General features: G+C 42.2%; 1 protein-coding gene and 1 long non-coding RNA gene across 2 annotated transcripts in view; one reads left to right on the forward strand and one right to left on the reverse strand.

The window, feature by feature from the left end:
* Positions 1-7962: 7962 nt before the first annotated feature.
* On the reverse strand, positions 7963-9495 carry LOC118556821. Its single transcript, XR_004927395.1, has 3 exons — positions 9417-9495; positions 9152-9302; positions 7963-8288 (listed from the first exon to the last, which is right to left on the reverse strand). It is a non-coding gene; the product is annotated as an uncharacterized LOC118556821 (long non-coding RNA).
* A 346-nt stretch (positions 9496-9841) lies between these two features.
* The window catches only part of armc4 (armadillo repeat containing 4), a 212094-nt gene continuing 209627 nt past the window's right edge, over positions 9842-12308 (forward strand). Inside the window, exon 1 of the mRNA XM_036125202.1 lies at positions 9842-9950. Coding sequence (XP_035981095.1) covers positions 9934-9950 — 17 coding nt within the window. The 5' untranslated portion in view covers positions 9842-9933. The remainder of the gene's footprint in view (positions 9951-12308) is intronic.

Below are 12308 nucleotides of genomic sequence, written 5' to 3' on the forward strand. Positions count from 1 at the left end.
CCGTCCGCCGGAGAACCTGTCACGCCGGGGCCGCCCGCCGGAGAACCTGACTTGCCTGGGCCATCTGCCGGGACGACCGCCGGAGATCCTTATTCGCCTGGGTCGTCCGCCCGGGATGGCCGCCGGACGTCCTGATTCGTCGGGGTCGTCCTCCGGGACGCCCACCAAACTGTTTTTGAAATTTTTCAGTTAGTTTGGATTCGCCCAATGTGGGTTGTTTTCTGTTTGGACTTTTTTGGACTTTATTAACCGTTTTTTGTTTCAGACCCTGACCCTCCGTCCTGGGAACCCCCTCCTCCCACCCGGGTTTATTTATTTATTTTTGTTCTGTTTTGGACTTTCATACACGTGGAGGGCGTCTGGAATCCGCCCTTAAGAGGGGGGGGGGGGGGGCTCTGCAATATTTTGAGTTCTGTCTAGTCTGGATTCTTGTTTAGGTTCATGTTTACTGTTTTAGTTATGTCTTCAGATGCTTCTTAGTTTAGGTTTGAATTTTTGATCTGTTCCTGTTTTGAGCCTCAGCACTGATGTCTGGTCTAATTACTTACTCTGCACACCTGCCTAACACCACCCCTGCTGCAATCACCTCTCACCGGTTTCACCTGATTCCACCCCCATATAAACTGCTGAGACCAGACATCAGTGCCAGGTTGTCCTGTTGAGTATGGGTAAGTCTCCTCCTGCAAATTCTGTATGTTGGTTTGCTTTTTGGATTTTTGACCCCTGTTTCTCCAGAAACCTGAGCCACTCCGTCCTGTCTGTTCCTGCCTTGTCTGCCCTGCTCATCTGTTTATTTTTTGTGCCATCTTTTTGTTCAACAGTCTGTTTGGATTTTTCCCCTGTTTTTTGAGTTGGTGATTAAAGAGCTTTTTTTGAAAAGAGACCTCTGCTGGTCTGGCTGAATTCTGGGTCCTTTTCCTCTGATCATTACACAAAACACCTTTAAATTGACATTATTATTCGCAAATTAATGCTGTAATAACGCTTATTGAATGATGGTAGAGCGAAACGAAGCAAACCTTATGCTTGAACAAGCCGTAGTTGAATATCCGGAAACCGGAGTAGACCGGATAACGCAAACCTCAATATCCCATCAGTGTTGTTCAAAATTCAATCTGAATTTTGTCATGCCGCGATGGCATAACACCACCCATTGCCCTATTGAGACAATGTCTTTCTCATGGTCAAAACTAATGTTATGCCAGAAGCTGATTGAATATGCCTATTATTTGTCATGATTTGTTTACCGAAGAACTCAGGAAGCGCACACGGGACAAAAGTTTAAGAGTTTTTATTTAAAGGAAGTGTGCTGGATGGTGGATGATGAAGACCGGAGGTTCAGGGCTGCAGAAGGTCAGGGATGTAGGTGATGGCAGGAGCTGACGGCCCGGAGAGAGAGAGTCCACAATCACTAGGTGCTGCTCGGCTAGCAGGCCTCATAGCAACACCAGGACTCAGGGCGGCTAGTCAGGTTAGCAGTTATCAGGAGACACCAGGACACAGAGCAGAGCTTTTCCGGAGCAGCTAGTCAGGTTAGCAGTTCACAGGGGACACCAGGGCACAGAGCAGAGCTTCTCCAGAGCAGCTTGTCAGGTTAGCAATTCACAGAAGACACCTGGACAAAGAACAGAGCTTCTCCAGGAACGAACAACAGAACACAAAGACTTACAGAGGGACTGGCATGGAGTGGTGGATAGCAGAAGACGGCCCAGTGCTAAACTGAAGGAAGAGGGAGGTTTAAATAGAGCACTTAACAGGTGGAACAAGAGTCTGGCTAATTAACTAGTAAATGTTAACAGGTGTGACTGACTACTGAGGAGGTGAAGTGAAGATGACAGAAAACAACTGATGACAATGAAAACTAACAATAAATAAAGTCAAACCAAAACTCAACCATGACATTATTATTAATTACAATTTGGTATTATAATTTAAATAATAAGATATTCAACTCAAAAATTAGCTATAACAAAATATGGTTCAAATGGTGGTGATGCAAGAGCTGGAAGCTTGTAATGATTTATACTATTAATGCATCTATTAGTTAGCTGTTATGAACTCAGGTGTGCTGGAACAAATGATCTGATCGGACTCTGGCCAATCAGATCATTATCCAGCGACGGTGACGACTCAATTTATAACAGCAATTAGAGTGTAAACCGTTACCCTTTTTATCACCAATCCAATGAAAATGTCTCTGTATTAATACCAGATGTTAACTCCAAAAGAGGTTAGCTCTGAATTCTGAATAACCATGCAACTCTGAATTGGAATGAACACAAACAATTACTATTCCACAGTTGTTGTTTTATTAAACCAAAAGCAATTCCCTGTTACAGTAATTCTCTGATTCAACAACCTTGGAAATCTTACTCACTACTAAACTAAACATGCAAAATATATGTGTAAATAAAAGAAAAAAATGGATTAAAATGAGAGATAGCAAAATCTTAGTTAAACTCACGGTTGTTTAAACACCACATTCAAGACACCGGCATTTGATGTAGCAGCATTGACAGACAGACGACCGCTTTGAGAATCCAGACGGACGCTTCAAAGTCTTCACAACAGCTAGTAAGTTTGACTACGTGACAGGTCAGCTACACGACACCCTCCCAAGACGGCGACCATGATGACGTAGGGTCTGCAACCTTGCGTGATGCATGAGGGGATGTCCTAATGATGTCACCGCGCTTACGCTAATGTGGGGTGGCACCTCGCTCCGAGAGGGAGCGGCTTGAATGAGGGTTTCAAGGGAAGGGCGCAAACTAAGTCCTAACAAAAAGATAGAATCCGCTGATAAGAGAAGCGAAGAGAGGGTAAAAGATGGAAGAAGATGGAAAAAGAGTTGAAGAAGGACCTGCGGCGGGGTCCTTACGAACCACAAATCAAACAGCAAAAATTACTTGTAAAAAGGCATGCACACAGAAAGATATAACAGTTAAAAACACTCCGCCTTGAAGTAAAAAGCATTTAACTAAATCCCTAACACCTGCCCAGGCATTTCTAAACCACCCTACAGGTGAAAAAGAAATAAAAGAAAACAAAAGGGGAATTTTCTTTACTATGACGATGCCTTTCGGGTGTCCTGGAGCGCTCCGAGTCCGCGGATCTGGTCCAGCTCAGCGCGCCGGTGCGTCTTGACGACCACAGGTGTTTGCAGCCGCGAGACCGGGAAGAGAAAGTTCCTTCTCTTTTCCAGGCTTCCAGACGCTTTGCTCGGCCAAACAAAAGCGGGATCCTCTTTCGACCACCGGGAGATAACGGCTCTCAGTCTTTGATCAGAGGGAATTCAAAAGTACTTTTTAAGTCGACCTCCTGTATCTGCAAATACAGGGAATGGAGTTTGCGTTGGTAATCTTCGGTCCAGCAATGTTATCGAGCACGTGGCGTGGGAGGGTAATCCATGGAGTAGCAGCTGCGTGCCTTCCCTGACTGGCAGAACGCCAAAAAGAAGGAAGATTTCGGTCTGTTGCTGGGTTTTATACCTTTCCCTAGCAACGTTATCTCTTCGCTTCGTTGCTAGGGTCTCATGATGCATGATGCATGATGGGAGTTGGAGGCCATTTTGACCACATTGCCTCATGGGAAATGCAGTTTGTCACGTCTGAACCGGCATTACACTAAACAGATCAAAAGCTAATCTAAAAAGAGCAAATTGTAAAAATCTTATTAAAATCAATACGTCTCAACTTGAACCAAAACATTAAACAATTAAATTTGGTTTATTAAATATAAGGTTTCCCACTCCAGAGACCATGTAAATTGATTTCTGATATTCATATTGATTTATTTTGTCTCACAGAAACCTGACTCTTAGAGGACTATGTTAGTATAAATGAATCCACTCCTTCTAATTATTTAAATTTCCACGTTCCCAAAACTAACGAGTCGACGAGTGACGAGGAGGGGGACTAGCAATCATCTTTCAGTCTGATTTAAGAAATGCGAATGTTAGTGTATACATACACTAAAATCGCTATGCCTTTAAACAATTTGGGAATGCTCAGATGATGATGGCATGTCTTTGGAAGCTTCTGATGGTTTATTGAGAAAGGCTTATTGACAACATTTCAGTTGATTTGAGACACCCCTGAGGATGGATCTGACAGGACAGATGGTGAATATCAATGTACCAAAGCATGAAAGGACTAAAATGAAACCAGAAGCAGCAGCGGTAGCTGGAGATACCTCAGAATAGCTGACTTCAGAGAGATCACTGTTAGATATTATCTAGACACAGTCATTCAGACACGTTACATTAGAAAAGCATTTTCCTAATCTGTCCCTCATTCTCCAGCAGTAAAAATCCCTTCATAGCTGTACATTTTTAGTGAACCAGAAGTGTTTCATGTTCAGGAAACAGTTTGTGACTTTCTGTGAGAACTGATGACCTTCTGACTTCCAGAGGTTGTTGCTGAAGAAGATCCTGCTCACTACAACTGAGGAAAGGTTTTGGAGAAACTCTGCAGTCAAGAGTTATTCTTTGTGGGATTAATTTGCTGAAGAAAATAGAAAATAATGGGAGGAAATTCCTCATCTAAAAGGAGGAATTCACTGTTTCCAAAAGGGGAAAAAAGATGTAAACGATATGAAAGAGGCAACATTCAGATAAAATCAACACACTGCTTAGTGTATTTTAAAGTTTTAGCAGCAGGACTGGCGATGGCGTTAGGGTTGTGTGTGTGTGTGTGTTCCTGCTTCAGAAAGATTCATGCAGCTCTGAGCAACATCTCCCAACTTTCTATCTGTGTGGAAACACAGTGCAGTTATTTCTGGCCTTTGTCCTGTAGTAATTTTATAATATCATTACCATCGGAGGCTGAAACTCAGCTAGAGCCAAGTTAAATATCTGTTCTATATTAGATCTTTTTGCCCTCACACCACAGACTGCTGCTTGTTCTTTGGGAAGTTTAACACTTTCACACAGCGACACGTGGATGTTCTGTTTTGTGTTTTAATGATGTTTATGTAGGGATATTTGCCCAGGGCTCCAAAGTGCTTGTTTTTATACCTGTATGACTGAAAATCTTTTTCTCCATGAGGCTGATGTTGATTCTGACAACATCCATGAACGCAAACTGTGGTCAGTTTCTGACAAACATGAATTCATGGGTTTGTTTTCCATAATTCTCACTTGATACCACAGTTTCTAATGCAGTGCCGATTTACCCTGACTCTAGATCTGGGTTTTCTATAAAGGGCTTGGACCCATCTAAGAAAAGTATAAGAAAAAACTTTTTTTTGAGGGTCTATTATAAGTAATCTCAGTCCACTCAGTCAAATGCTCCCTTTGGGCTTCTGGGGTTTTGGTTACCCCGCTGTCTGCCTCGGTGCTCTTGGGGGGTGGGTGGGGGTGGGGGTGGGGGGTTCTTCACAACTGGTATTGAGCATTTTTCTCATGGATTAAACCTTACATACACAAGCACACTCTCACAAACACCTACGGGTTCATGGATCCAGGTACTTACAGATTCACATCTATACAGAAAACCCCTTTATTATCTTCAGCTGTCACTTTATACATGTCGTATTAATTAATACTGTATATTCTTCAGTGATGGTATCAAGGCGCTACATGATTGTATCTGTAATACTTTATCGGCTGGTTGTGCTGTTCTTTTTACATCTCTCTTTGCAGGTGAAAAAGCAGACTGAGGATTTATCTTTTTCTCCCTTTTCTCTACTCTTTCTCTTTCACATGTTCTCCTTTTTTCCTCTTCTACCTCCTTGTTTCAGTGTCCATATAACAAGAAATATTTCCTGCATAAATTATAATAAAGCTTCTTGCATGTATGAAACAAGCAGAGCACTATGGCAAAAGCGGTAAGGCTCCACTTGTGAAAGTAAAATCTGTGGGGCTCAATCTGCAAAGAACCTGAACTTGACGTGGATAAAGTTTAATCGTCCATGCGCAGTCAGTCTTGATCTCAGTCAGAGTGAGCTAGTCTAGGTCTTTGGCTTGGCATCCCCTGACTGAGCTCCAAACGTGGCGGGACATCATTGTTTCTACCTGCTCTCTTTCATCAACCTGTATGTGAACTCCCAGCTCCTGTAGCGTCAGAAGAGCTCCTACCACAGTCGAGTAGTTCTTTTCTCCATTGTCCGACCATATTTTGATCTGTGTTGGGTACAGACATTTTGCAGCATAAGAGAGCACATATGGTCTCTTATGCTGCAACACAAGGGAATAGTCATGATCGGAAAAAAATCTGTTCTTCCTCAAACAGAACCCTCCCCTGAGCCCAGGCTTGTCATAAGATTTCTTCTTTAACAGAGTAGTTTACAAATTTAACAATCAGTGAGCGTGGAATTTTTCTATGGAGAAGATATCGAAGTGCCCATTCATGGTGCCTGATGGGGTCTTCATTGGCACCAATATATTTCTCCGCCGTCCTGCGTTCCATTGTTGTTAGTTTGTCCCCCATCTCTTTAATAGACATCTTTAAGCTTGTCAAAGAGTTTGGTTTGAGCGTGGCACTCTAAATTCTCCATTCTGAGTTTTTCTAGCTCCATAAATATTTTGCTCTCAGGGTTAGTATTTGCAGCTACACTCATTTGCGTTAGAGTTGGCTGCTTCAAGTTCTTACCTTTATCCTTCATGGTCATGTTTGTTTGTGCCCTTGTTTCTAACAAATAATGACATGTTGTTTTGCCAAAAAGTCACCAAAGTTTGTTGTTTTATTACAAAATTACATTTAGTGGATGAAGCCTTCCTTCCAGAGGTAATGTTTTGCAAGTCCCAAGTAAGTTTCAAGCCTTTATCCTCAAGTCCCAAGTGAAGTCTCAAGTACGGACAGTCGAGTCTAAGTCAGGTCTCAAGTCAAAACAGGTATTTCTTAAATCAAGTCCAAGTCTGAAACTTCTAATTTCAAGTAATTTTAAGTCTTTGACAATTTTGAAATGCACGTTAAATGTAAATAATAGAGCATGTCTTAATTTTACAACAGTATTTATCTCAAAACGTGATGAAACCAGTGCAACTGACCTTACAAAACAGTCTTCCTTTGAACCATAGTAGTTTTCCAGAATATTCAGTGAAAATGCAACAGCAGAACTTTCCATTCAGACCCAAACTAAATTACTCTTGGGAGCATTTTTGTCTTTAGCTTTTTTTCCTTTTCCTCTTTTAAAAATCTGGCAAATTTGATTGGTTGTGCTGCAGCTCATGCAGACATATGTACAGAGTAGGGAAAGAGAGATGCTCTGCGTTTGTAGATACTGATTGAGTAAAATTAATTAATGGTGCCCACTTTTTAAATGATAGATGTCTTAAGCTTTAGATTTTGGGTAAAATATCAAGTCTTTTCAAGCAAACAGGTTCAAGTCCAATTCATGTCTCGAGTCATTGGTGGTAAAGTCCAAGTCAAGTCACAAGTCTCTGAACACTTTTTCAAGTCAAGTCTAAAGTCATAAAATCAATGACTCAAGTCTGACTCAAGTCCAAGTCATGTGACTCGAGTCCCCACCTATGGTTCCTTCTATGCTGCTGGTAGCGTGATGTTTTTAGGAATTCTGTTTTATTTTCAGAGACCTAAATAAAGCAGGCTGACCACTCCTCCTCTTTGCTGAATTGTTGCCAAAGTCCTGGAAGCATCAATGATTCAAAACTGATAAGAGCTATCAGCACATTTAAATCTATAAAGTTCATCAGTTCATTAAGCTTTCAGTTTAACAGAACTCTATCAGAACACCCATAACTCTACAATGGATAAGCAGGCAGAAATAACCAATGACATCCCAATCACTGGCAGTATAGCAGCACATATGTGCACACCCATAAGTCTGTCTGCAAACTTTGGTGACAGAGGGTCCACTTTCTAAAATGTATGAGAAATGATGAAAAAAATCATTGTGGATAAGCACAACACAACGCAAACCAAATGCGCTTTGGAATCTTTCCTTGTTGTTTCATATCTGTTTATTTTTGATACAAGGCTTCCACTGCATAACTATCCACATGTCAAAAAACACTGGTGTTATCTGGATAAAATGTTGACTACAATTTACAAATGACTTGTACTAATGACTAACAATGTGCTTGCACACATATTTGAACCTTTTACTTATTTTAGGTGTTAAAAAAGGCTCATGTGTCTGGCGTGTGTGGGGTGGGGGTGTGGGCACCGTCCCCGGAATTCACACCAGCAGAAAAGCTGGCCCTTAACTTGAACAAAGGGAGGCCTGTTTTAGAAGGGATTCAGGGAGGGACAGGTTCTGGAGTCATGGACTGAGCCAGGCAGCCTTGCCTCGATGTTGCGGAACATGCAGTCAGCATCACAGATCATCTGAAGCAATAAGATGTGTTCAGGTAATTTAATGCACATAATAAAGGAATGTCAGATGCAGATTGAAACATTGTCAACTTTTGTATTAATTAAAACAGCTACGTAGGCAGCTTTAGCGCCACTCATACTGTGCTGTCTTTTTTTTTTAATGCTATAGCCAGACAGATTCAAATTTCTATATTAATAGGGTTCATAGCCAAGTCATCTTCATTGAGTTTTGGAAATATGTTGAAATGGAGGTGTTTGGTCTCACTGCTTGTCTTCTCACATTCCTGTGTTTGTGTGTAAACTAATGTAAGTCTGGGGGGGGGGGGGGGCCTCTCTCTCTCTGATTAGGTGAAGCTGCTGGGCTGCTTCCATGACTCCACTGACCTGAGAGCAAACACGGAAAAGGATCGCAGTGGAGCCTCAGCTCTGTGGAGCTCGCAGCAAAAGTAGCAACAACAAGGAGGTTATTCTTAAAGCTCAGAATACATGTGTAATGATTTGTGTTTAGGACCCGATAACTCTCCCGTACATAAAGAGGATGTTCAAAAGGTTTCTTGAAGCAAAAGGTGAAGTCGGTCTGGTGACCTGCTGCCACAGGCACTGGGAACACTGAAGGAGCGTGACAGGTTAGTGGCTGTCACACAATCAGTGGGGAATGACATACACTGAAAGTGAGCCACTAATCTTTCTTGAATCCAGAAGGTGGTGCTGAATCCAAGCAGTGTTTCCAGTAGGGTGTTAGATGGCTTTTTATAAGCCGAAGCTGTAACACACACACACACACACACACACACACACACACACACACACACACACACACACACACACACAACGTAATGCTGAGAGAATGGTCCTGGGACAGTCCAGGGTCTTACACAATGATTTGGGGGCAGGCAAAAGTAACAGGAGGTCTTCATCCAGATTCCGGTCCAGGGTCTTGTTCCGCAAGCACAGAGATGAAGAGGCAACAGAGAGGGCTAGGCAGAGAGGCTGAGTCAGGTACTTGCACAGGTCGTTGTCCAGAATCTGAAGACCAAAACGAGACAGGCCGACAGGAGTGAGGCAAACAAGGAGGAATCTACAAATATGATCGAAGTCACACACAAGCAGACAGTCAAGGAACACTGGAAGTTTACTCACTAATGGTTTTTGAGAATCTGGCAACTGCACACTGGGGAAGCCAGGTATAAATAGTGCTTCACACAAGTGTGGCAGCACCAGTAATCCAAGCAGTCCCAGGTGTAGGTAATCAGGGGATAATTGCTAGAGCTGCACGGGGGAAGGGAGTGACATAAACAGTGAGCAGCAGAGACAGAATCACAGCAAAAGCTGTGAACATTACAACATGAGAACATGCTGATCCCTGCTGTGGGCTTCTTGTAAAAATGTGGCTCACAAGTGAGGAAAACCTGTGGATGAAGTTGTGTCCTTTGCTGTAAGACATGAATCTGATTCTTTGAAACATTTCAGACTGTGAATGGTCACTGTGATTCAGGTCCCTGTGATATATATTTTAGATTCATCCAATCAATCATTAAAGCTCCCAAAAAAACGTTGTAACAAAGGCCTGCAGCCGCTGGTTTCACTGCTCGCTAAAGCAGACAACAAGCAGCTCCTGGCTGCTGCCACTGGGGCCATTTGGAAGTGTTCCTTCAGCATGAAGAATGTAGCTATGTATGCACGGACCCCCAGATCCACATTTTGACTATTCATTAACCCACCTGCAGCCACATGGTAGAACATCACATGTCAGCCATACAGAGCACAGGTTCCAGCTTTTCCTATTTGTATTTCTGTGATAATGCAATCTAACACAGTTCTGTGTAGAAGAGGTTAAATAGGAATTAGACATTATTTCCACATGTGCCAATAACTTTTAGAGCCTGAGCTTGCTGAGCTGATGTGGTTTTACAGCCGTCTCTGATATGGAAAAAAATCTCAGCAACAATGGATCCAGAACAGAGGGGTTCAGCCTGCCTGCTACAGCTTTGTCCACATTGTGTCATCAGTACATTTGTTAGTTTTATATGCAGCTGTCACTCAGTTAGGACTCATTGTGTCGTTGTTTTCACTCTCTGTTGTCAGAGCTTCCTTTCTTTCCCCATTTGTCCGGTTAAAGTGATTATTGGTGTAAGATATCAAGTTTTTGTTCAGATTCTATCAGCTCTGATCTTTAATGTGTTTTGCCTTTAGATTTCACGTTTTCCTTCATTGACAAAGAACCATCGGCAGATGTGCAGAGTTGCGTAATTTAAGGCCCGCTAGAACCGGGGATCACAGTGAAATCAGCATTGAGACATATATTTAAATCTGACAGTTTAAAATGTATTTAGTGAAACAGAAAAAATAAAACATGATCTTAGAAAACAGCAAAGTTGTCTCAGATTTGGACGTTCTCTGACTGCAGCTTGGTGTGATGATAAAGGAGCTTAACTGGTCCTGAGTAAAGTGGCAGCTTAACAAACTCACTCACTCCTCTAGACACAATGACCCGTCACACTGTAGCTAGGTAGAATAGTCGCCCTACTGCCGATAATAACTCTAGCAGAAATAATCAGAATGATGCATTGATCAGGCGTAGCCACATTTAGTGACAGCTCAGGTGGAAATAGTAAAACACTTTGGTCGCCCTCATACTAAATCGAACCCATCATTGAAGTTTTATTGCAGCGTATTAACAAACCTTCAACTTTGCAGCTTTAATGAGCGCTCTCATCTTGTAGATTTTTACTAGCTGTCAGATGTTGCTGTGTGGATTGTTTGCTCACAGTGAGGAATCATTTTAGGCTGCTGTAAGAACTGGAGGCTGTGCGGGTTTTCCTGTCTTTCATTAAGTTAAACTCATCTTTCTGCAAACATTATTCAGTTGAATTTAAAAGACTGATGATTTTCATGGTCTGGACAGTATGGAGGTCTGGTGGATTTGAGACAAGTAGCAGCACATGTTAACTTTTCCTCATTAATGATGCATCCAAATGAAAGATGATGTTCTGAAATATGTGTAGTCATCACATAAACGTGTTAAAAGCACAGGCTTGTACATTTTAAAGGGCTCCTACCTCAACAATGGCAAGGTTATGAATAAAATCTGAGGACTGAGAAACAGTGAAACTTTATTTAGTGCAGATTTATAGTTGTGTCCAGATGTAGCCTCTGGTGTCTGTGGACAGAGGCGTTATAGACACACAGAAATGCTGTAAAAGGCCTTAACAAAAGGCTGAGGCAATAACTTTGCAATAGAAAGTGGAGACTGCCAAGTCTTGGAGTGTGTTTGCCAGACCAGTAACGTTTGGGTCCAGATGTTTAGGTTTGCCTCCAGATCCTTGCTACCCTTCCATCCTACCTCTGCTGCATGTCGACCACGACCAGAATGTAATCTCCCTTTAAATGAGATTCCTCCTTCCCTCTCTGCAGATTAGTGCTCAGGCATGTTGGTCAATGCTCTGATATTCTGCTGTCAGGTATAATAGATTGATCTGTTCTGATCCACATTGAATTAACGACTGCAGGTTTCTGTGATCATTGCTGGAGATCTCAGGGTCCCTGAAATGTCCTAAATTCACTTGGACCTGCTCTAAAAACCAGTCAGCACAGTAAAACAGCATTTATTAATGCTTTGTTGCTGGTTGAATTAGTGATAAATTGGTGAAGACTGAAGATGAAAAGTGCTGCTCACGCAAAAGCTCCAGTGTGGTTCCTGTCTCGTATAAGGTGCTTTATAAGCCTTCAGTTGTGTAGAGGCCTGTATTTTCACTTGGAGCTGCTCCAGCCAGCTTTGTGTAATGTTACTCTACCATAACACAATCAGCTCAGCAGGACTTGACTTAACAGAAATAGACATGACACAGTGTTCATTTATCCTTCTACAGCAGTGAGCTGCAGATGATACCTCAGAGATGGTGGAGGAAAATCATTGGCAAATCCTCTGTTCATTAGCAGTGTTTTCACTGTGAAGAACAGGATGTGGTTCAGTCAACCCTGACCAGAACCAGATGACCTTAGCGATCTACAATAGCTTGCAGAACATGCCAG

The sequence above is a fragment of the Fundulus heteroclitus genome, chromosome 21 (genome assembly GCF_011125445.2).
Source record: "Fundulus heteroclitus isolate FHET01 chromosome 21, MU-UCD_Fhet_4.1, whole genome shotgun sequence".
Taxonomy (NCBI): domain Eukaryota; kingdom Metazoa; phylum Chordata; class Actinopteri; order Cyprinodontiformes; family Fundulidae; genus Fundulus; species Fundulus heteroclitus.